Here is a 21,759-nt window from a genome sequence, read left to right as displayed (position 1 = left end):
GGATAATAATGGCTAACATCGTTTTTATTTGGCTCTTGTACGGAGTCCTCTGTATACATTTAGTCGGGAGAATAGTCAATGATTGTCTGCTCGCAGCGCCCCTCAGTGCCCCGTAAACCCCCACAGTGGGAATAAGGAGGTGATCCAATCTCATGTAGTACAAAGGGGGATAATGGTATGGTATTGATTTCCAATTTGGATGCGGGTTTAATTGACCTGTGCAGAAAAAGGAGTGACATCTATACAAATATTTGATTTCAGAGTAAAATCCCAGTCCCTCTCCCCCCCCACACCCCCCAAAAAAAAGAATTGATGCTGCTTCTTCTTGTCGATTACGTAGAATGCCCTCGACGGAGGGTGTCATCGGCAGTGAGGAATTCCTATTATTAAGACGCAAAACTACTAGCATCGCTGGTACTGGGGTAATAGAAGGCACCGACACTGGTGATGATTAGAGAGAACCGAAAAAAAGAAGAAAGGATACCAGGCAAGCTTACGCGATAATCACATATGCGGCGATGAGCAAGGCGCCTTCGAGATAGTTGCTCCTGCCGTCGAGCACCAGGAAATTGACGACAAAGGCTGTCACAAACAGACAGATGGTCTCGAAGAGGGTGAAGTACAGGGACATGTCTTTGTCCATGAACCAGCCGAGAAGGACGACAAAGGGGGTCACGAAGATGGCTGAGTCAATTAGCATGAACTAAATTAGTTAAGATGCTGCTGGAGAAAATTTACCGATTTGGATACTACTTCCAACCGAAACACCAATGGCCAGATCCATTTTGTTTTTGGCGGCCACACTGACGGCGGTGACGTGCTCGGCTGCATTGCCCACGATCGGCAGGATAATCAATCCGATGAAGGTCTGGCTGACATTGGAGCTGGCAATCATTGCGGGGATGTTGTCCACGAGAAACTCGGCACAGACTGCCACCAAAGCGGTTGACACCAGGAGCAGAACCACGGCGGCTGTGCGTGACATCTCTGGCTCGACGATTTCTTCGGCATCGGGCTCCAGAGCTACAGAGTCTGCCGTACGTGGCATGCGAGCAGCGGTGCGAGCGAACTGGACTGCATTGCCGATGCCTGGCTGTCGGTTCATGCGCGGTGGAAGAGAACTGGCACGTCGGACACCCGGTATGCCTTGCGGATAAGCCTGGGAAACACGAGGGTCCGTAGACTGGGCCGAAAATACCGTGTTCGACAGCAGGGATGGGAAGGTAGGACGGAAGGATGGCAGTTTCTTCGGAACTTCGTTAGCAGCACCTGCAGCCTGGTCATCTCCGGCAGCCCGATGTTCCACGGACGGTTCAGATTGATATGACAGTAGGGGCGGACGTTGAGGCTGGTCCTGGGATGCCGCTGTGTTTTGGTCTTCGGCCCTGGCAGCTGCACGACGCTTGTTGCTCTTCTTGGAATGCTTTTTGGCCTTACGATCCGACTTGTTGCTCTGCACGGGGGCAAGCTCCTGTCCAAAGTCCCTGGTTCGAGGTCCATCATCATCAGCATCGTAGCGGGCTTCATCGACGATGGCGCACGAAGCAGCTACATCTGCATTGCTAGCGGCAGACCCGCCCGCGGAGATAGCGGCGATGCTCTTCTTGCGCACAGACTGTCTAGACGAGGTACCCTTGGAGCTGGTGCTGGACTTGCGGTGTCTGCGATATTTCATCGCCCGCTTGATGCGCTTGGCTGTAGTCCAGGAGGTGGACGAGTCATCCGTATCATCGTCGCTGCTGGTGGACGAGTCGGACGAACTGTTCATAAAATCCGCAAGAACGCCAGGATGCGACTCCTCATCGATGATCTGTTTAGGAATGCTTGCATAAAGATACGAGTGGGACTTGAGCTGGAATAAGATGTAGAGAATGTACACGAGTAGCAGGACCTTTTACGAATCAGTCGAAAATAAAATGAAAAAAAATAAAAATAAAAAATAACAGCAGACATCACTTACCACACTGGTACCGCGGCTGACTTTCAAGGTGTACTTGTTGGCGTTTGTATCGTCTGCCCAGGATGCGTGGAAAGCAGTCGGCAACAGCAGACTGGTGACACTCAAACTAAGCAGACAAGCGCTCATCTGGGTAACAGTACTATTGTAAATCTGTTCTCGGAAACGAAGACCACCTAGCAGGAAGGCCATCCCAAGAATCAAGAGCAAGTTGGCCAGGATGGAGCCCAGCAGAGAGGCTTGGACGATTCTGATTTCATCCTTGACGAGAGCAATGATGAAGATGATCAATTCAACCGCATTGCCGAAGGTGACGTTGATCAACGCTCCCACGGTGTCACCAAGACGGCTTGCAACACACTCGGTGGCATGACTCAATAGCCCTGCCAAGGGAATAATAGCGATTGCGTTCATGGCAAAGATGATGGCCGGGCTCAAGCCCACCGCCTCGGCGGCAATGCCCACGGGCACAAAGACCAACAGCACATTGACCCAGCTATGGAACAGCGCATCCTTGGTATGTTCCAGGAACCGTACGCAGCCGTTCCTCATGCGGGTGCCGAGGCCCTGCTCTTGCTGCTCCTTCTGTGTGGTATCCGAACCCGACTGAGGAGCCGGGTCCCTACTTTTCTCCTTCACTTGAGCATCGTGCTGGGCAGGGGCAGGTTCCTCCGGGAGCTGCGCAACAGGTCGTTTGCTCGGACCGTCAGTTGCAACACTATTGCTTGATGCGTGAGCTTTCGCCCACGAGTGAATCCGGTCTAAAAAATAATAAAAAAAAAAAACAGAGTCAATATGTCAGTGTCAAAAGGACTGGTAGGAATAGAACACAGCCGGATTCAGCAGCAACTCACGCATGTATCAGAAGAAGGGACTGCTGGGCAGAGCGTGTAGCCACAAAAAGGCTGGAAAGGGGGAAGCGAGAGGGAAAAAACAGCGAGCTCCCCTGGAATTGAGAAAACGAGAAAACGCCCAGATAAAGGGAATCGTCTAGGCGCGAAATTCAGTGCTTGGCACTCGGCGCGGACAATTTGCTGATGATGACTGCCAAGGGTGCCGATCGCTGGGACACTCCAGGCGAATGGCGCAGCACCGAACTGGCACCTATCGGGACGTGAGGGATCAGATAATCAGAAAGTAACTGAGCCTTGCCTTGCCTTGCCACCGCCCTATCCTATCGCCTTCGTTCCCCAACAGAAAGAAAGAGAGAAACAGGGCGATGCAGCTGAAAAGAATCAGCGACGTCATTTGGATGAACACGTAACGTGCAATGCGCTAGCCGTATGGGGATTAGTGGAAAGCAGGTCGCGCTGTTTTCTGCATCCGGAAATTCGATGCCTGAGGCTGAAAGGCCTTACTGAGTCAACAGAAGTATTCAGAAGAAACAATCTGTCTACGTTTCTGCTCTTAATTATTTGGACTTGTTGATAAACAGTATTCTTGACTATTTAAAATGATCAGGTAGTCTTTATCAGACCTACAGTAAACATTCTAGACGTACTGATATAGGCAATTTCCGCACTTTTCTTATCCAGGCAACAGATATTAGTGACTCACAGTTATCTACCATCTAATCTAGACAGACAAGACAGGTCCTGATAAATGCAATGGAGATTCCCACAGACTGGATCAAGCCCATCTATCAAATATTACAACGGCAGGACCATGGCTGCTGTCGTGATCAAAACCGACGATCTCACCGCCCCCGAGATCCAGTCTCTTCTTTCCCTCCACGCCAGCGAACTCCAGAGCAAGACTGCTCCAGACAGCTGCCATGTGATGAACCTGCTAGCCCTGCAACATGAAGATGTCACTGTCTTCTCTGCCTGGAATGCGAACGAAGACGAGCTCCTCGGGTGCGGAGCCTTGAAGCAGCTTTCCACGACCCACGGCGAGATCAAGTCGATGAGGACGGCGGCAGACCACCAGCGGAAAGGCGTGGCGAAGGCGATGGTCCAGCATCTCGTTCAGCAGGCCAGACTACGTGGATATACACAGTTGAGTCTCGAGACGGGCAGTAACGCTACCTTTGCGGGGGCTCGTGCCTTGTACCTGAGTCAGGGATTTCGAGTCTGTGGGCCATTCAATAACTACAAATTGGACCCGAACAGCACTTACATGACGATGCAAATCGTTATTGAGCAAGATAGTCTCTTGGCTGTTCGTTTACATTGATCAATTACTCAATCACGCAATGGCCTCATGGTTCTGTTCAGGAGTAAGCTGCAGAAATCACCCGTTCAACAGCCCTTCTTATCTTCTTACGACCTGGGAAAGAAAGCAGTAACCAGTGGATGAACTGCGTGAAAGAATAGTCAATCCTTCAAGGAGAATCTTGCTCGCTTCTCATTCCTTCAATTGACTCGCGGTGGGTCTTCAGCGTGTGGCGTGGCGCTATCCAAAGAAACTATTACTTTTACTAACCTTTTCAACTCGTGGAGTTCTCTAGGTATCGATGAACTGGGTGGCATTGGAAAAGTATGTTAATCCTATATACTTCGTTCGGTGGGCAACAGAGATGATCCGAACTGGACTCCGAGGCAATGGAACGAGTATATATGTGAAGAGAGGATATGATTAGCATCGCACATCTCTTTTCTTTTCCCTTCAATCATCCATCATGGGGCTGTTCAAAACGCTCATTTTTGCTGCCCTGGCGCAGTCCTCCCTTGTGGCGGCCGCCGACATCGTGACAATCTACTCCTCCACGACCGTCACCGATGCGTGCATTACCGCCCCGGCCACCACCGTGGTCAATAAGCGCGAACTTCCCCTGTATGAATCATTGCACCCGAAGATCATCGGGCGACAGCCAATTGGAGGCCAAACGACAGTGATGATAGAGATTACTGTGACCGAATGCGCCTCGAGCACTGTCTCGCTTTCCAGCTCCATTGCGCCGACATCTGCCGGACGTATTTCCAGCAGTATCCCTTCGAGCAGTGCCCAGTCTGCCAGCCCAGATACCTCCAGCAGCCTCATCCCCTCTGGCCGGCCTATCCCACCCAGCGCTATCCCGTCCAATGCTGTTTCTTCTACAGGAAGTCTGGTACGCTCTAGCAGTGTATCTTCGGCATTTTCTAGTCTTCCCTCTCCACTAGGCTCTGTTCCCTCAGCCAGTTCTATACGGGCCATCAGTGTGCCATCCAGTGCTGTTCCTTCTAGCGTGGCTCCTTCTCGTCGCCCTACCCATTCCACCGGCTTCCCCTTCAGCAGGCCTAATCCGTCTATCAGTCTTCCCCCTTCTAGCAGCTTCCCATTCACCCGGCCTATCCCATCTAACAGTGTAGCCTCTGATCGCCCTGTCCCTTCTGGCACCTCTCCATCCAGAGTTATCCCTTCGGGACCTGTTTGGCCAGGACATGCACACTCATCCCATGGTGGAATTCCATCTAGGAGCAATAATTGCCGACCAACTCGTTCCACCCTCCTAACCACTTTTTCGACTACTCAATCGACCCAGTCCACACATGTCGAAACAATTTCAACTTCGGTCTCCGAGCCGAATCCTGAAAAGGGAACAGATACCATTACTACCAGCGTACCAACATCTACTACCACCGGTAGTGTGGTCACAGTCACTCTTACATCGACTTACGTCGTACCCTGTTCAACCGGCTTAGAAAGATCAACTGTGATCGTCACGGCTACCTATTGCGGCTGTACTGAGACTCCCTTCCCGACTATTCCCATGGTCACATATACCACGACGGTTCCTGGAAACTGGGGATTCACTGCCCCAGTGGTGGTGGTTGTGCCTGCTTCAACGATAACTGGACTGGGTGCGCCTACTGCCTCTGGCTCTGGCTCTGGCTCGTCTGGCTCATCGTCTGGCTCTGGCTACTCTGGCTCGGGACCCTCCAGTTCTACTTCCTCTACCACGGGACAATCGGCCGTGACGGGCACGCCACAGGACGGCTCAACCACCCAGACACCGAGCTCTACAAGTTCATCCACGACTGGTACTACGTCAGCGCCAACGTCGGTGTTCACCGGTGCCGCATCCCAAATCTCTGAGTCCATCTTCATGTGCGGTGTTTTCTCTGTGTTGGGAAGCCTGTTGATGTTCTTTTAGCTATTTCACGACTGATGCTTTACTTTTTACATAGTTCTAATGGCCTTACACCCTTCAAACATAATGTATGTCATTTTCAGAGCTACATCTGTATTCCCGTAGGTAGAATTGCAGTACAGCTTACAAACTATTGTACTCACTTGATATCAATCCTGTTCTTCCGGGGTAAACTTGCCGGGCCCGACGAGGTACGCGCGGAAATGATGCTGAGCGCCGAGTCGATCGATCTCTGCCGATTCCTCGGGGGCCAACGTGAACTCGGTCGTCTGCAGGTACCCTTCCAGCCGGCTGGGCTTGGAGGAAGTGGTCACGAGGGCGATGCCCTTGTCCATCTGCCATCGCAGAAGGATATTGTCTTCAGTGACGCCGTATTTGGCGGCAAGGGTTGCGATGTACCCGTCGACGGGCCCACCTGTTGCCTTGCGCAGCGATGTCAGAGGCCCATAGGCGACGGTGGCGATCCCGTGCTTGTTCATCAGCTCGGTGAGCAACGGACGCTGTAGGTATGGATGCCGTTCGATCTGGTTGACGGCGGGGACGGTCTTGCATGTCTTCAGGATCACCTCGAGTTCTTTCGGCCGAAAGTTGGAGACGCCGATGGAGCGCGCCAGACCCTGGGACTGGAGCTGTTCCATCTGCACCCAGGCGGCGCTGATCTCGTCTGCCGACTTGAAGTTGAATGGTGTGTGGATCAGGTACAGGTCCACGTAGTCCAGTTGCAATGCTTTCAGGCTTGCCGCAAGAGCAGCGGGCAGGTCGTGTGTCCCTTTCATGCACTTGGTCGTTACGAAAAGGTCTGAGCGCGGGATGCCTTTCTCTGCTTCGACTTCCTTGATTGCCACGCCCAGCTCCTGCTCCGTGCCGTAGGCTGGAAATTTAGTCTGAGAAGTTACATTCGGGGCAGGAAAGAAACTTACCATCGGCGCAGTCTAGGTGGGTGAACCCGATACCGATGGCTGATTTGATGGTATCAACAAGGGCTCGGTTCAATGCTGGATCCCCGCGTTTAGACCAGGAAGTTCCCATGCCAAACGCCAGCTGGGGAACGCTTCTCCCGCCGATTGTGATCCTGGGCATCTTCAAGGCCATTTTGCTGGAAGTACAAGACTGATGGTAGGAATGTGAGAAGGTTGTAAAGATTCGACCTCACTGGACTTTCACAACACAGATAAACTAGTAGGAGATACCGCGCCATCGTGCGGGGTTATCACGATGCTGACTAATTTCAATTCCGACCAGGTTTCGAGGTTTATCTATCAAACGATGCCGGTATTGTCGACGAGGCATTATTTTGACTGTTCTAACTTTGCAATGCAACCATCGTTGCCCTCTGCGTTGGTGCAACAACAAGCGCTGCCCTGGCTATCACTCTGGTTAGCGATGGTCAGCCAACCTCCCACCTTGGCCTGTGTGGCGGAAAGAACCAAAATATCAGCGAGACATCAAGGCAGAGATCAATCCGCCAGAATTGCTGCCAGCTGCAGAACTGAAGAAAGAAGATGAGGTTATCCAGAAGACAGTCAGCAGGCCAGGCCATCCCGCTAGTCCCAATATGGATACACAACAGGTCTAACCATATTGGTTCTGCCACACTCCACCGCCTCCTACATTCATCGCCTTTTCTTTTGATAAGAAAAAGACTCTTTATCACTCTTTATCACTCTTTATCACTCTTTATCACTCTTTATCACTCTTTATCACTCCTTTATCACTTATCTATCACTTCCATGATGTGCTTGGCAGGCGTCGGAGGTGAGCGACTCGGTTGGGAGCTGGCGGCCTGGTATATCTAGGCGATGTTGCTGGGGTATGGCTATGGATTAGGCACACGCAGAAGATGATGGCTGCTCGAGACGAAAAAAATGACGGCGAGATGACTGCCATGGAGGAGAGGGAGGTTGTTGTGGACTGGGAGGAGGCCGAGGAGCGCAAGCTGGTACTCAAGTGAGTTTCTTTTAGTATTTTTCAGATGGATGGACAGAAGCTGATTCAATGGCCATTAGAGTCGACTTATACCTCCTGCCGCTGCTCCTCCTCGCCTTCTTCTTCCTCTGCCTGGACCGCACCAACATCAGCAACGCACTGACGGACAACTTCACCACTGATTTGGGCATTACCACCGCGCAGGCGACGCTGGGCAACCAGCTGCAGCAGGCGGGGATTGTCATCTTCGAACTGCCGGCGAACCTGGTCCTCGCCCGCGTGGGCGCCCACCGCTGGCTTGTCTTCCTCATGCTGGCCTGGGGCTGCGTCGCGACCTTCCAATGCTTCATCCAGAACCGCGCGCAGTACTATGCCACCCGGTTTCTGCTGGGCGCCTTTGAAGGCGGCTTCATCCCTGGCGCCATGTACCTGCTGGGCCAGTATCACCCACGGTCGGCGCAGTCCACCCGTTTTGCCGTCTTCTATTACGGAAACTAGATTGCCTCGGGCACCAGCGCGCTGATTGCCGCCGGGGTGCTGACCCTCGACGGGGTGCGTGGCTGGTCTGGCTGGCGCTGGCTCTTCTTGAGTTAGTTTCCTTGATCGATTTTCGCCTGACATTCATAAAAAAACTAATATCTGTCAGTCGACGGCTCCATGACGCTGGCTTTTGCCTTGATCTTACTCGCGCTGCTTCCCGGAGCCCCCCCTGACACCCGGCCTGTCCACGGTCTTTTCAGCCTGTTTGACGAGCGAGAACGTCACATCCTGCAGTCGCGGGTGCAGCTGGAAAACCCGCCACGGATGGAAAATCCCTCGGTCAGCGCCTGGCTCCAGGCCCTGGCCTCCCCGCGGCTGTAGATGCATTTTGCCATCAACTTCTTCGGGGTGATGCCCGCCGGTGGGTTGGTGCTCTTTGGTCCGACCATCGTTAAGGAGCTGGGCTTCAGCACTAGCAAAGCCAACGCCCTCGTTGCTGTCGGATACTACGCCGCCGTCCCATTGGCCCTGTCGCTGGGCTTCTTCGCCAGCCGCACCCGCCTCAACGGGATCGCCTCCCTGATCCCATTTGCCTGGTCGTGTTTCTTTGTTGGACTTTTCTACCATTTCGACATCACCCGCTCGTCATCAACTTCAGATTCCGGCACCCTCTACGCCCTCTTCACCCTCGTTCTGGCCGCCATGCTGATCGGTCAACCCGTGAATAATGCCTGGTGCAGTAAGAACGCCACCAACGATCTCGAACGCAGCGCAGGGCTCGCCCTGTGCGTCATCAGTAGCAACCTGGCCGGCCTCGTCGGCCAACGCATCTTTCCCGCCAGCGATGCGCCCGAGTATCGCCCGGGTCTGGTTGCTGCCATCTGTCTTTACGTAGCTGCCATCTTGGTTGTCCTGGCGCAGATGGTGCAATATGCTTGGTGCAACCGTCGGGCATCCAATGCCCTGGCTCAATGGCAGTTTGTTTTGTAAACTAGTAATGGTAGCAATAGCATATCTAGGTAACTAATAGTTCTAATCACACTGTCTTTATATATATTGTCTTTACCACATTACATATCATCAACAAACATAATGTATATCGTATATATTCAAGGCTCCCTAATATTAAATGAATTCATCATATTCATTATTTAATTATTCTTTAACATCACCAATTCATTTAGTTCTAAAAGAATTTGCTATGGGATTTCACGGGGCACTCGACTTACACTGCTGTACTTGACATCAACTCCCCACAGGTACTCCAGACTCACTACTCACTACCTACTGGATCTTACTATAGCCAATGGAGAGAAATATAAAGAAGCACATAATACTCCGTACAACAGGCCGATAGCGCGATAGATCCCTTGAATTCGCCATCGCTGTGTGGAGACGCTCACCCCCGACTCCTACGCCCACCTCCGACGAACTACGAAGCTGCGCCGGAGGGATCTAGTCCTGCATAGATTCAGCCATAATCCTCAGATCTCCCGCTTGAAGCTTGGAAAAAACTAGCTGCGAAGAAGAAGAAGAAAATGTCGACAGACCCCTCTCGGCCAAACATCGTGCTGATCCTGGCCGACAACCTCGGCTGGGGCGAGCTGGGCTGCTATGGCGGAGGAGCGCTGCGCGGGGCGGCGACGCCCAACATTGACCGGCTGGCGAGCCAAGGCCTTCTGCTGCACAACTTCAACGTGGAGAGTGACTGCGTGCCGACGCGCTCGGCGCTGATGACAGGGCGCCACCCTATCCGGACAGGGTGCCGGCAGTCGGTGCCCCCGGGGTTCCCGCAGGGGTTGACGCCGTGGGAGCGCACGCTGGCCGAGGAGCTGCGCGAGACGGCGGGGTACCAGACGGCTCACCATGGGAAATGGCACCTGGGCGATATCGAGGGCAGGTATCCGAGTGACCGCGGGTTCGACGAGTGGTACGGCATCCCGCGCACGACGGACGAGACGCAGTTCACCAGCTCGCCCGGGTTCTCGCCCGAGATCGCCGAGCTGCCGTATATCATGCAGGGGCGGACGGGCGAGCCCTCGACCAACGTGTGCGTGTACGATCTGGAGCAGCGGCGGCTGATTGACGAAACGCTGGTGCGCAAGTCCAAGGACTGGTTGGCCCGCGCGACGGCCACGGGCCGCCCCTTCTTCCTCTACCACCCGTTGGTGCATCTGCACTTCCCGACGCTGCCGCACGGGGATTTTGCCGGCACGACGGGCCACGGCGACTTTGCCGACTCGATGGCGGAGATGGACCACCGCGTCGGCGAGCTGCTGGCCTTCCTCGACGAGCAAAACGGAGACGAGGACGTGCGCAACAACACGGTGGTCATCTTCGCGTCGGATAACGGCCCAGAGTTCCGCGAGCCGTACCGCGGCACCGCAGGCCCGTGGACAGGCACGTACCACACCGCCATGGAGGGCAGCCTGCGCGTGCCGTTCATCATCCGCTGGCCGGGGCGGGTGCCCGCGGGGATCACCTCCAACGAGCTCGTGCACGTCACAGACATCTTCACCACCCTACTGCACGTCGCGGGCACGGTCCTGCCGACCGACCGCCCCATCGACGGCGTCAACCAGCTGCCCTTCTTCCTGAACCCAACGGGGGTGAAGTCGCCTCGCGACGGCTTCCTCTTCTACATCAAGAAGGAGCTCGTCGCCATCAAATGGCGCGACTGGAAGCTGCATTTCATCTGGTCGCCGGCAGTCAACGAGTCAAAGGGCAAGCTCGAAAGCCCCTACCTGTTCAACGTTGTGCGCGATCCTAAGGAGGAGTCGAACGTCATGGCCGTCAACACCTGGGTGCTGCAGCCTATCCTGCGCCTGCGCGCCGCCTTTCTGCGCAGTCTCGCCGGCGACCCGGCCCCGCGAGACGAGCTCAAGGAGGACTGGGATTTGTGAGAAAGAGGAATATAATCGCTGGTAGTTGATTCAGAACAATGTGTCCATGTGTGCCGCGGCGTATTCTGTAGACAGTAGTTCTTGCAAATCGTCTGGCCAAGCGGGAGACAGATCGGCTAGGAAGCTTTGAAACGGCTCAATGGGCGCCAGATGGCTGTTGCTGCCGCTGCCGCTGCCGCTGCCGTCAGTCATTCGATTTTCGAGGTGAATGATATTGCCTGGCGTCGTGACCCGATGGTTGATCTGGTCAAACACGTCGCGGCAGTTCTTCCCAGGGGGATACCGCTCCACCATGCCCCAGAGCACGGCGGAACAGGAGGCGGTGGCGGCGGCGAGGTTGCCTGCGGGAAATGTGTCGACAAGTCTGGGGATCTTGTACATGCAGTAGAGAATGGCTGTGCCTGCAAAGAAAAAGCTTGTGGATAGTCCGCCAGTAGAATCGCAGGGTGCCCTCCTGGAAGGCCTCACGGTAGCAGAACACACTGTTGATGGCACTCTGGGTGAGTAACGCCGCCTCCTCCAGCGAGAGCGTAGGCTGGAACCGGTTCGGTGAGTGCAGGAGAACGTTGATGTTGGTGTAGAAGCCGGCGAAGATGTGCCGGTGCCCGGTGCGGGGAGAGTCTGGTCGCTCACAGTGCCACTGCCGCACACGCTCCAGCATATCTGCCTTCCACGCGGCAAAGTCGAACAAGTATCCTCGGGGCACGGCCTGGAAGAGCCTGGCATGGATCTCTGCTTCGAGCCGACGCCCGCGGATAATCCAGACGGCCACGCGGGTCGCCAGAGTCTGCTCCTCTGTCACCGCGGGTCCCTCGTCGATGCTCATGTAGTCGGTCGAGATGGCTTCGTCCGGGATGGAGCACGGCCGCCCGAGCACGGCACAGATGTTGAGCTCGAGCGAGTACGCAGCCCAGAACAGGCGTCGACGCCGGTCCAGCTCTGCGCTGTCCATGCCAGGCAACTGGCAGGGGGTTTCATGCAGACCGAGATCAACAGCAAGGCGCGTGGCCAGCCCGACAACATGCGACGCCCCGCTAGACTTTGGATGTAGCGAGACGTATTGCGCCAGCAGCAGCAGGGCTTCCATGTGGTACAGGTCGCCCGTGAAGATGGCCATAGGTCGGTGATCGATAATTCTGATTGCCGAGACCAGCAGCTGGTCGGACATCAGATACGGGGTTGACGTGTCCCGTTTCACGAGCAGCAGCACACCGATCGCCAGTACCATGTAGTATCGCAGGAAGCGGTGTTCAGCGCCCTCGGGCACAGCGTTGTGGTAGTCTTTGAGCATCGGCTGGCAATACACCTCGTCCAGATCCACCTGGAAGCTCGCCCGCTGCAGAATAGGGAGGAACCAGTCGCTGTGGTCGAAGAAGGTGTTTACTAGCCGCTCGGCGCTGGATCGCGGCGGCAGCTGGTTGACAGCCGTGGGGAACAGCAGCATTGTGTCGATTGGTTCGTACCACTCGGCATTGTGTGTAGCAGCGACGCCATTCTGCAGAGCTTCGATCTCGGTGCCAATTTCCAGTAGCAGTAGCCGGGTCAGGCCCAGACCGCATCCAGCACCCAGATAGCGAGGAAACGAGGTCGCCGAGAGTGAGGCAAACGCCGCTTGCTGGAGCACTTTGTCTGCCTTGTCTGCTGCCTTGTCTGCTGCCTTATCCGCTGCCCTGTCTGTTGCCCTGTCTGTTGCCTCCGGGGTGACAGACTGTCCCTGAGTGGGAGTATCAGCACTGATCCCGTTGTCTTCAAGCACCTTCTCGAGCAAGGCAACCCGGTCTTCTAGACTCTGGAGATAGCTAGCGATGGCAGTCGGTCAGTCCATCGTCAACAGTTCTGCTGGTTCCTACTCCTCCCAGGAATCCAACCTACCTCCGCGGGGCGATCCGTCCTGTCACTGTATCGAAACCAACACAGTCAACGCCTGCTCGTTTGCAATTTGAACACGCTCTAGATAGTTAGCCAGACGAACGGATTATCAGCATCACCTCAATACGGCTTGAGCCGAGTTAGAAACAAGAGAAAGACTCACGGGAGTTGCTGGTCGCACCGCTGCTTGCGACTCTTGCAGCGCGTGCAGGCAGTGACGTTGCCACGACGCACATCGACCCGGGGCATTGGATCGCCGCTTCTGCCCGGTCGGCCGATGATACAGCGTCAACTTCAATTGACGATGGTTGAGGAGAAAAGAATCCGTTGCACCGGCTGGACTGATCCTTTGGCACGTGATGACACCCGTGTTGCGGCCTCAGGCTGCAATGGGACTGCCATACCGTATCACATGACACGGATCGACGCCCGTCATGTGATCTGCTCCTTCCGAATCGGTCAGCCCTACTGGGCGCCTGACAGGACGGAAGTCTTGGCATCAGCTGCCCATCCAAGAATAGAAACCGCAGCTGGTGATTGGCCACCCGCCGGTTCTAAGGCATCCACATTTTCCTCCCTTCCCAAGGGAAGAAAGATGCCAACTCAACCTCCTCCTTTCCTTCCATTCACTGTCCGGCCACCGCACCAGCTATGGTTGTGGAAGACAGGGATCGGGCTCAGGTCACCTTAGTGAGACGCTGCAGGCGTCTGCGTCTCGCTAGCCCACAGCAGTTCCGCAACAGCCTCCTCGCCGGGGTCGGGTATCTTGAACTGGCCAATGCTGGTGACTTTGCGGCGAATGTCTGGAATACGACCCCTTTGCCTCGTTTCGCAGTTGCGTTGATGGCTATTGGTGGGTCGGCGGCTTTACTCATGTCGTTCGTCGCGGTCCGTGATCTTTGGCTGAGCTGGCGGAACGTGCAGCTCTTGCGTGCCGAGCGCAGCCATCTGCAGCAGCTTCTCCAGCAACAAACACGGCAGCGGAAGCGGCAACCGTCGCTGCAGGTAGTCGCAGAGCTTGAGACTCGAATCGGGGTGAACACGCGCGAGCTCGGGAGCGAGATCATCGATCGGATCGCCATGGATATTCTGATGGGCTCTGGCTCGATCCTCGTGGGTGTGGGCACTATCATGGCCATCTGGGGTGCTGACCGACGGATCTTCCTCACCAGCAACCTGCTGTCCGGGTATATTGGCAACGGTCTGCCTGCGCTGTTTGGCGTCGTAAACGCCGGCTGGTCGGCGTACCTGTGGCGGCGCTTTAGCCAGCATGACCACGCATGCTCGAAAGACCCCAGCGTAGCAGACTTCAGACCACGGTTACACTTGCGCTTTTGCCGCTTCAAATGGCATGCCTGTATCAACGGGGTTAACGGAGTCGTCGCTGGTGCCGCCTCGCTTGTCACTGCGACTCACTGGCAGGGGTATGTGGTGCTGGTCTTGTGCATCGTAACCAGCATTTTATGCAATTATTTCTGGCGGTATCGACTGGGCTACGACCGGCCGCTGATCATGACTGCCTCTCCTCTTGCAGTTTCTGCTGACGAGAACCAATTACTCACCGAGCTCCAAGCCGTCACACAGATTCATCAAATGCTTGTCCAGCAGCGGACGGTGTCACTGCCACTCAACACTACCGCCGAGCCGTGCATGTCCTCAATTCTACGATTTCTAGTCGAGAACGACCTGTTCCCAGGTTTTTGCGAATGGCTCGCAAAAAATCCCCGATTCCCCCAGGAGGCCAAGGCGAAATTCTTCCCTCCAGGCGAGGACTTCATCACCATCGCCACTGAAGACTTTCTCAAGATCTCCGAGGCAACAGAGCAGCTTCTTCTAGAAAGTTGCCGACAGTTTCTGAGCGATGCAGGCATCGAAATATTCACAGGGCGAGAACGATATTTATTAGAGTTGGTTGGATATTCTATCTGGCGGGATACACGGTCTAAGACATAGATGCCTTCCTTTCCTTCTTTCTTTCAAGTTAGGGCTGGCCTCAGGAACGGTTCATTTTCATAACTGCCCAAAAGCACTAGTTGCTAATACGCCACGACGATACATGCAAGTCGCGTTGAGATGTTGACACTAATCAGATATATACCACGTTTAATAAAATAAGAATTGTCCTCAGTCGTGCACATATATTCATATCGCTTTTGCTACCCCCGATTCGACGATATTTACATCGATTTATATTGTTTTGTCGGTGTTTCATCCGTAGTACTCAATGCCCGGATCAGCTTGACGCCAGCCTCTGCCGTGGAGACAGAATTCAAGGTCCAAAATTGAGACTGTCGCTCAGACTCGGCAGTTAGCGAGACAGTGGTTGCAGCGTCTTTGCCTTCGAGATGGTACACGTCTACCTTGTCGTGAAATCGGACTCGAGGCCGCGCGGAGGGAGAGGAAGCAGGCTTAGGTCCTCCCAGCAGAGAGGCCAGATAGCGCTTCCGTACCGCGTACTGCCTGGCGACCTCTTCGCGCTCGGCCTGAGACCCGAGTTTCTGCAGCGCATACCGCACCCCGAACGTCACAGCCAAATAGGCTTGTTCTGCGGCAAAGATGGTCATCACCACGGATGAGAGATGGACCTCGCCAGTGCCACCGGAGCGGTAGATGTGTAGGATCGCTGCTGTAGACAGGGTCCCGAGCCAGGTCAGGAACTCGAGCCCCTGGAGCGAGGGACCGATGGATTCGGCGCGGATGGGCGGGGGGCGCTGGCACTCGAGGCTCAGCTTGAAGAAGTCGCCGCGCAACTCGAGCCAGTTGTTGAGCAGGAAGCCGAGCGGGACGAGCGGCCACACCACGCCGAACAGTGCCAGGTAGCCGAACTGCACGCACATCTCGAGGATATCGTCGTGGACGTTGTACTCGTCCGATGCGGCTTGCGTGCGCACACGTCTCAAGAAGGAAGATTCCTCGAGCGGGTCGAGAAGGAGGAGGTCCGTCGCGCGCGAGTGGGCGCGCCCTCGGGCAGAAGCAGCCCGTCTGTGCCGGTAGGCCCGGTACTTCTGCCACAAGGTCCGTTTGAGGTAGGGCACCAGCAGCTCTTCGGCGCAGTTGAGCACTTGCGCTGTCACTGACAGGTAAACTACTTCTTGCTGCAGCCGAGTCGCGTCGACACGGACGTCCCAGGAAGGGCATAGGATGGAGACGATCTTTTCGCCGAAAGGAACGTACACAAAAGCGGTCAACAAAGTTGGCAGGAAAGAGGTGATGAAATTCATAACGAATGTCTTCTGGGTTTGCGCCAGGTCATACTGGTCTTGCGTGCGATAGTTCTCGTAGTCTGTGAGCCGGGTAGCCATAGACGTGAGAGTGGAAGAAATGGTCGGCAGGGACAGGGAAAACAGCACGGTAGGGAGGAATTCCTAGGACAGAATGGTCAGAACATTTGAATTAGGGGCTGCGCTGAACGTGCGCATGGGAGTCAAATACCAGATATCCTTTCAACGGACCATTGTACACCTCCGAGATGAAAACTTCTAGAGCAAAAGTGCCCACAATCAACGTCCCCAGCGCCAGGCTGGCGACGAATACAAACGGAATAAGCAGTAGTTGTCGCAGCAACTGTTTCTTCGTCGAGAAGACCTTGTGGATTTCCCCGGTAATGGAGTCGATGACTTCCTTCTCCCAGGTGTATTGAATTCGGTTCACCTTCAGCACCCCAGAGCCCTTGACCTTCCACCGCAGACTCAACTCTGTCTCTCGGATCTTCCAGTACTCCACAAACACGATGCACCAGATTCCGTTCAAAATGCCAAAAAGTATAGAGTATGGACCGCCGTACAGCCAGCACACGACGCCGCAAACTGTGGGAAATAGCAGGAAAAGAGAATAACAATGAATGAAGGCGAAGTAGAAAGCGACCTACGAAGCCAAAGTCCACAGTCAGCGCCTGGGAAGTTGCATCAAGGACAGGACAAGGCGTACCTTTTCCCCAAACAATGCCCGGATGGCATCCAGATCTTCGGAGGATAACGTAGTCGTTCGGCTCCAGCGCCGTAACAGCTCGGCGTTGGCGAGCGGATCATGCAAGGGGAACGCGGCGGTGACATGTTTCCATTTCCCTACTCCGGGTGTAATCCCTGCTCCACCTAGTTGTTTCTGCCAGGTCACCGCGTGGTAGATCGACCGCAACTCTTCAGAAGGGGTCTCGGCCGTAACGTCAATAGGCTCGCGGTCTGCAATTGGGAGTGAGTGAGTGATGCCATGTAGCCAATCTTTTACTCTTTCCAGGGTGTTGGCGTTAGCTCAGATGGTTTTTCGACAGTCCCCACGGAGGTACGAGAACAACAGCGTACCTCGATTCATGAATCATTACCCCAAGTCGGTCTCGAGGAATCCGGATGAATACCAGGAGCGAGGTATCATTACCAGGCCGGACCTGGGTGTGTAAATGGGCATCTTCCAGTTGTTGGATCAGAGCGCGAAATTCATCAACGGCCAGCGTGGAATCTGTGGGGGAAACCCATTAATATAGAAATTCAGACGGCATCAGAGAGGCATCCAATTAGTACCGATATCTTCAAATTCATAATGGAGCACCCAGTCGACACCAAAATTGTCGTGTTCATGTTCAGCGGAGTGGAGGAAATTCATGGCAGTCGGGAAAATGAGGGGCAACCTGCGGTGAGATATTAAAAAGCAATTGAGTCGAATGGAAGCGAACAGTGATAGATCACATTTATCTAATTCAAAGGCAACGAAGATGAAAGAAAGGGAGAAATGATCCAAGACATGGGTCTGAGGATTCGCACCACGAGATGCAAGGAAAAGGAAGTGGAGGAGCAGGAAGGGAAAGAAATCGCCGAAAATAAGATCAGGCCGACTATCCGCAATTATAGCTCTCTGTAGGATCAATCAATGACAAAACCGCATGCAATAGAGGCAGGCCGTGTAACGCCGGGGCAGGGCGCGAGCGACACAAGCGCTGCCTCGAACCAATGGCCGGCTATCCGGAAATCCTCCATCTTCTCAATCCAACCTCCTCCCCCCATCGATTTCAGCCAAGAATCAGCCCTATAGAGCTGGCTCTCACTAACATTGTTCCCCGACCCATCGCAATGATCATGATCTGTCGTTTGGAATCCTCCCTTGAGCCAGTTATCCACATTCCCTCCACTGCACTAGAGATCCACTGCCCCAAAATAGCTGTAGGTACTAGGCAGCAAAATTAAAAGAGGAGGCCATTGCGTAAAGATGACATTTCCCGAACGCGCTTGTCATAATTGTGGATGATTCCCAGTCATATCTTTGATAATAGTATGTCGATCGACGATGGAGGAGTAGTTGAGGAGAGACTGCGTCCTTGAAAGTGCCGTCGACGTTCTGATGGGAGCTTGGGTGGGAGGAAGGTGAGCCCTATATTTTTGCCCTAAGTTCCTGATATGGACGTCACATGAGCTCTCCTCGATCGAACCAATCAGAGTTGAATTGATGCTGACTCATGAGCAGCAGGTGGACTGGCCAATGACATCTCGCCATAGAAAAAGGTATCCGATTTATGCCTGAGGCAGGATACCTAACCTGATCCCATGCCTGCTCCTGATAAACAATGGACGACCTTCTTTCATCCCGTGGGGCGCATCACCTCGGATTGTCCCGGTCCAGCCAAATAACGATGATAGCTATGTCCAATCAGCCTTGATATATACCGCGGCTGAATCGTATTCGCCCTAGGTATGCAGAAAGCGGGGTGTATCAGCGACCCTGGCCCCAGACAGCCTGTGATATCAAAGATGCTTATCTGGGAACGCGACCAGGCGTTGTCTTCTGTCTGATGCCAAGGTCCGATCGCCACGAGGGCCGTTGATGCCCCTGCAGTTATTTAGTAGTGGTCGTGCTGCTTTGTCGCTCTCAGGGAGTTGCAGAGAGAAAGAGAGCAGCATCGGTTGAGGATTTCTCTCAGGATTCAATTACCACTCACCCGTCTGTTCGCGAATCACCATGGCGGAAATGATGGAGAAGAAGACGGCAGTGGACATACAGGATGAGAGTCGGTTGGCACAGCTGGGATACAAGCAGGAGCTGAAGCGTGACTGGACTCTGATGCACAATTTCGGTGTCTCATTCTCGATTATCGTAAGCGTGTATACCAGGTATTCATCTGACCTTCGAGTACGGCTAACACTCTTCAGAGCGTTATTACTGGTATCACGACACTGTTTAGGTATGGATTGGTATTCGGAAGTTGCTGACATGAGCTAATACCGCTGTTAGCTATGGATTGACAACTGGAGGACCTGGTTAGTATACTGCGCACAATCTACTGTTCGTCCACGTCTACTGACCTAGCGACAGCTGTGATGGTATTTGGATGGATTGTTGTCTCAGTTATGACCTTGTCTGTCGGGCTGAGCATGGCAGAGATCGTTTCTGCTATTCCGACGAGTGGAGGGCCGTACTTCTGGGCAGCCATGCTGGCGCAACCAAAGCACGCCGCGTTCTTTTCCTGGTTAACGGGCTGGTTTAACTTTGTCGGACAGGTAAAGACCATCTCTTTTCTTTCTTTCTTTCTTTTTTTTTCTTTGTTTCATTTTTACTTTCATATTATTCGATTGAATTTCTTCAGAGCTAATATCTCGATACAGTTTGCAGTCACCACGGGCATCAGCTTCGGCTGCGCAGGACTGATCGCAACGGCGGCAGAAATCAAGACCGGATACACAGCCACTGCAGGCCAGACAGTAGGCATCTACGCAGCAATCCTCATCAGCCACGGTATGGTAAATACCTTTGGCGTGCATGTCCTGCGCTACCTCAACACCACCTCCATCATCCTGCATAGTCTCGGCGTGGGTAGTTTGGCCATCGCGGTAGTTGCAAAGGCTCCGAAACACCAAACAGCGGCCGAAGTCTTTGAACATTTCTATGATGTGAGCAACGATCCCATTTGTCTTTTTGTTCTTAACTAATTGTTTGAATAGGGCACCGGGGACCCTGGATGGTCTGTTAGAGCCTCACCTGCGTATGTTGCCATCTGTGGGATTCTCTTGAGTCAATATACTATCACTGGTACGTACAAATTTCCTCGGTATTTATTCTGCTTCGGGGGTTTTCTTTATCTACGTGCGGATTTCTGACATCATGCAGGTTTCGATGCTTCTGCCCATCTATCCGAAGAAACCCACCGAGCGGACTGGAGCGCCCCGATTGGTGTGATTATGTCCATTGGCGTGTCGGCGGTCTTCGGCCTCTTCCTAATGCTCTGTCTGCTCTTCTCCATCCAGGACTTTGCCGCGACGGTTGATTCCTCAACCAACTACGGCGAACCCGTGTTCAAAATCCTCGTCGACGTGTTTGGCGAAGATGGCGCTCTGGTACTCATCGCTCTCATCATCATCTGCGTCTGGCACTGCGGTCTGTTTAGTATGACGAGCAACAGCCGCATGATGTTCGCATTCTCGCGCGATGGCGCCTTACCCCGTTTCTTCGACCACGTCGATAAGCGTTTCAAGAGCCCCGTGCGTACCGTCTGGCTCGCGGCCTTCTTGGCCTTTTGTCTCTCGCTGCCATCACTGGGCAGCTCTGTTGCATTCTCCGCGGCTACCAGCATTGCCACAATCGGCTTGTACATCAGCTATGCGCTGCCTATCGCCATCTCAGTGATCTGGCCGAGCAAGACCGTTGTCAAGGGCCCGTTTGATCTCCGCAGATTCTCGAGACCTGTTGGCATTGTTTCCTGTTTATGGGTAAGACCTTTTCTTTTTTCTCTTTTGGCCCTTTTTTTCTGGCGAAATTCTATGTTCTCGTCTCTTTGCTAAACCCCTCGTTTTCTCTCAGGTCGCCTTCATCACCATTGTGTTCTGCCTCCCCACAGAAAACCCCGTCACCGAGGAGACCATCAACTATACACCTGTGGCCGTCGGCATTGTGCTAGTAGGGACGTTAGCATCGTGGTTTCTGTGGGCGCACCGCTGGTTCACAGGACCTCTGCGTCAAATCGATTTCGAGACTGGAGTGGCGGTTGAGCAGGAACAGCAGGAGAAGTCGGAGCAAATCGTCGACAGCAAGAGCGGTTAGGTCGATTAGATGCTTTCTTTCTCTGTATCCATTTGAGACGGTGTGACAGGTTATATAAAGCTCTCCATTGATCCATGTGCTTCTACATCTATACTAGAAATACAAGACTTCTTAGAAATTGAAAATACAATCTTATGCTCCCTCGGTTCCATATAAGTGATCCAAGGTATCTCTACCTGGTTACTTACAGGCCACCATATCCAGTCCATGGGTAAAGAAATCAGGCAGCCACGTGACCCTACCCATACCTAAATAGCATGAGGGTTTCCCCTCCTCCTCCTCCTCCTCCTCCTCCTCCTCCTCCTCTTTCTTCCTCTTTCTTCCTCTCCTCTTCCTTCATACCACCAACCCACTCCAATCTTACAGTTTCCCTTCTAGCTGAAGTTCACGGGTCCCCTCATCATATTTGACTCTCCGTAACCTTTGTGTCCTCGTTCTTCTTCTTCGTCTTCTTCGTCTTCTTCGTCTTCTTCGTCTTCTTCGTCTTCTTCGTCTTCTTCGTCTTCTTCGTCTTCTTCGTCTTCTTCGTCTTC

The 21,759-nt window shown here is 53.7% G+C and overlaps 10 protein-coding genes across 10 annotated transcripts; 6 read left to right on the top strand and 4 right to left on the bottom strand.

The window, feature by feature from the left end:
* Nucleotides 1–299: 299 nt before the first annotated feature.
* On the bottom strand, nucleotides 300–2,883 carry ASPZODRAFT_126592 (hypothetical protein). The gene is made up of 5 exons (XM_022721527.1): nucleotides 2,812–2,883; nucleotides 1,961–2,718; nucleotides 739–1,891; nucleotides 498–684; nucleotides 300–441 (listed from the first exon to the last, which is right to left on the bottom strand). Exons 1-5 carry the CDS (start codon nucleotides 2,813–2,815, stop codon nucleotides 387–389), a joined length of 2,157 nt encoding a protein of 718 aa, XP_022585181.1. The 5' UTR covers nucleotides 2,816–2,883; the 3' UTR covers nucleotides 300–386.
* A 592-nt stretch (nucleotides 2,884–3,475) lies between these two features.
* On the top strand, nucleotides 3,476–4,468 carry ASPZODRAFT_126591 (hypothetical protein). The gene is made up of 2 exons (XM_022721526.1): nucleotides 3,476–4,175; nucleotides 4,235–4,468. Exon 1 carries the CDS (start codon nucleotides 3,623–3,625, stop codon nucleotides 4,130–4,132), a length of 510 nt encoding a protein of 169 aa, XP_022585180.1. The 5' UTR covers nucleotides 3,476–3,622; the 3' UTR covers nucleotides 4,133–4,175; nucleotides 4,235–4,468.
* Nucleotides 4,469–4,577: 109 nt separating this feature from the next.
* On the top strand, nucleotides 4,578–6,032 carry ASPZODRAFT_137821 (hypothetical protein; the record flags this gene model as incomplete). Its single annotated transcript, XM_022724387.1, has 1 exon — nucleotides 4,578–6,032. One exon carries the CDS (start codon nucleotides 4,578–4,580, stop codon nucleotides 6,030–6,032), a length of 1,455 nt encoding a protein of 484 aa, XP_022585179.1.
* Nucleotides 6,033–6,178: 146 nt separating this feature from the next.
* On the bottom strand, nucleotides 6,179–7,109 carry ASPZODRAFT_54904 (hypothetical protein; the record flags this gene model as incomplete). The annotated part of the gene is made up of 2 exons (XM_022728500.1): nucleotides 6,179–6,900; nucleotides 6,950–7,109. The coding sequence occupies 2 exons, from the start codon at nucleotides 7,107–7,109 to the stop codon at nucleotides 6,179–6,181; spliced, it is 882 nt and encodes a 293-aa protein (XP_022585178.1).
* Nucleotides 7,110–7,872: 763 nt separating this feature from the next.
* ASPZODRAFT_148142 (hypothetical protein) lies at nucleotides 7,873–9,425 on the top strand (the record flags this gene model as incomplete). Its single annotated transcript, XM_022725338.1, has 5 exons — nucleotides 7,873–7,976; nucleotides 8,036–8,432; nucleotides 8,454–8,544; nucleotides 8,602–8,774; nucleotides 8,817–9,425. The coding sequence occupies 5 exons, from the start codon at nucleotides 7,873–7,875 to the stop codon at nucleotides 9,423–9,425; spliced, it is 1,374 nt and encodes a 457-aa protein (XP_022585177.1).
* Nucleotides 9,426–9,973: 548 nt separating this feature from the next.
* On the top strand, nucleotides 9,974–11,338 carry ASPZODRAFT_137817 (hypothetical protein; the record flags this gene model as incomplete). The annotated part of the gene is made up of 1 exon (XM_022724386.1): nucleotides 9,974–11,338. One exon carries the CDS (start codon nucleotides 9,974–9,976, stop codon nucleotides 11,336–11,338), a length of 1,365 nt encoding a protein of 454 aa, XP_022585176.1.
* Nucleotides 11,339–11,368: 30 nt separating this feature from the next.
* Nucleotides 11,369–13,456, bottom strand: ASPZODRAFT_11527 (hypothetical protein; the record flags this gene model as incomplete). Its single annotated transcript, XM_022721101.1, has 4 exons — nucleotides 11,369–11,739; nucleotides 11,807–13,137; nucleotides 13,211–13,288; nucleotides 13,371–13,456. The coding sequence occupies 4 exons, from the start codon at nucleotides 13,454–13,456 to the stop codon at nucleotides 11,369–11,371; spliced, it is 1,866 nt and encodes a 621-aa protein (XP_022585175.1).
* A 426-nt stretch (nucleotides 13,457–13,882) lies between these two features.
* On the top strand, nucleotides 13,883–15,142 carry ASPZODRAFT_52168 (hypothetical protein; the record flags this gene model as incomplete). Its single annotated transcript, XM_022728438.1, has 1 exon — nucleotides 13,883–15,142. A coding segment is annotated over one exon (1,260 nt), but the record flags the coding sequence as incomplete, so codon positions are not given.
* Nucleotides 15,143–15,384: 242 nt separating this feature from the next.
* ASPZODRAFT_55785 (hypothetical protein) lies at nucleotides 15,385–17,803 on the bottom strand (the record flags this gene model as incomplete). The annotated part of the gene is made up of 5 exons (XM_022728564.1): nucleotides 15,385–16,572; nucleotides 16,640–17,071; nucleotides 17,135–17,432; nucleotides 17,506–17,659; nucleotides 17,722–17,803. The coding sequence occupies 5 exons, from the start codon at nucleotides 17,801–17,803 to the stop codon at nucleotides 15,385–15,387; spliced, it is 2,154 nt and encodes a 717-aa protein (XP_022585173.1).
* Nucleotides 17,804–19,150: 1,347 nt separating this feature from the next.
* On the top strand, nucleotides 19,151–21,226 carry ASPZODRAFT_137813 (hypothetical protein; the record flags this gene model as incomplete). Its single annotated transcript, XM_022724385.1, has 8 exons — nucleotides 19,151–19,285; nucleotides 19,342–19,373; nucleotides 19,424–19,449; nucleotides 19,505–19,689; nucleotides 19,795–20,079; nucleotides 20,131–20,218; nucleotides 20,297–20,895; nucleotides 20,987–21,226. The coding sequence occupies 8 exons, from the start codon at nucleotides 19,151–19,153 to the stop codon at nucleotides 21,224–21,226; spliced, it is 1,590 nt and encodes a 529-aa protein (XP_022585172.1).
* Between the last annotated feature and the right edge of the window lie 533 nt (nucleotides 21,227–21,759).

The sequence above is a fragment of the Penicilliopsis zonata genome (genome assembly GCF_001890105.1).
Source record: "Penicilliopsis zonata CBS 506.65 unplaced genomic scaffold ASPZOscaffold_1, whole genome shotgun sequence".
In the NCBI taxonomy this organism is placed as follows: Eukaryota; Fungi; Ascomycota; class Eurotiomycetes; order Eurotiales; family Aspergillaceae; genus Penicilliopsis; species Penicilliopsis zonata.
This window is presented reverse-complemented; position numbering and strand designations above follow the sequence as displayed.

Excerpts from the sequence above, each read along its gene's own strand:
- ASPZODRAFT_126592 (XM_022721527.1), bottom strand. Across the intron at positions 1,892-1,960 it reads TCAGCCGCGGTACCAGTGTG|GTCCTGCTACTCGTGTACAT; the intron begins GTAAGTGATGTC and ends GATTCGTAAAAG. Across the intron at positions 442-497 it reads GCCGCATATGTGATTATCGC|TGTCGGTGCCTTCTATTACC; the intron begins GTAAGCTTGCCT and ends AATCATCACCAG.
- ASPZODRAFT_126591 (XM_022721526.1), top strand. The coding sequence starts at position 3,623 with ATGGCTGCTGTCGTGATCAAAACCGACGATCTCACCGCCCCCGAGATC.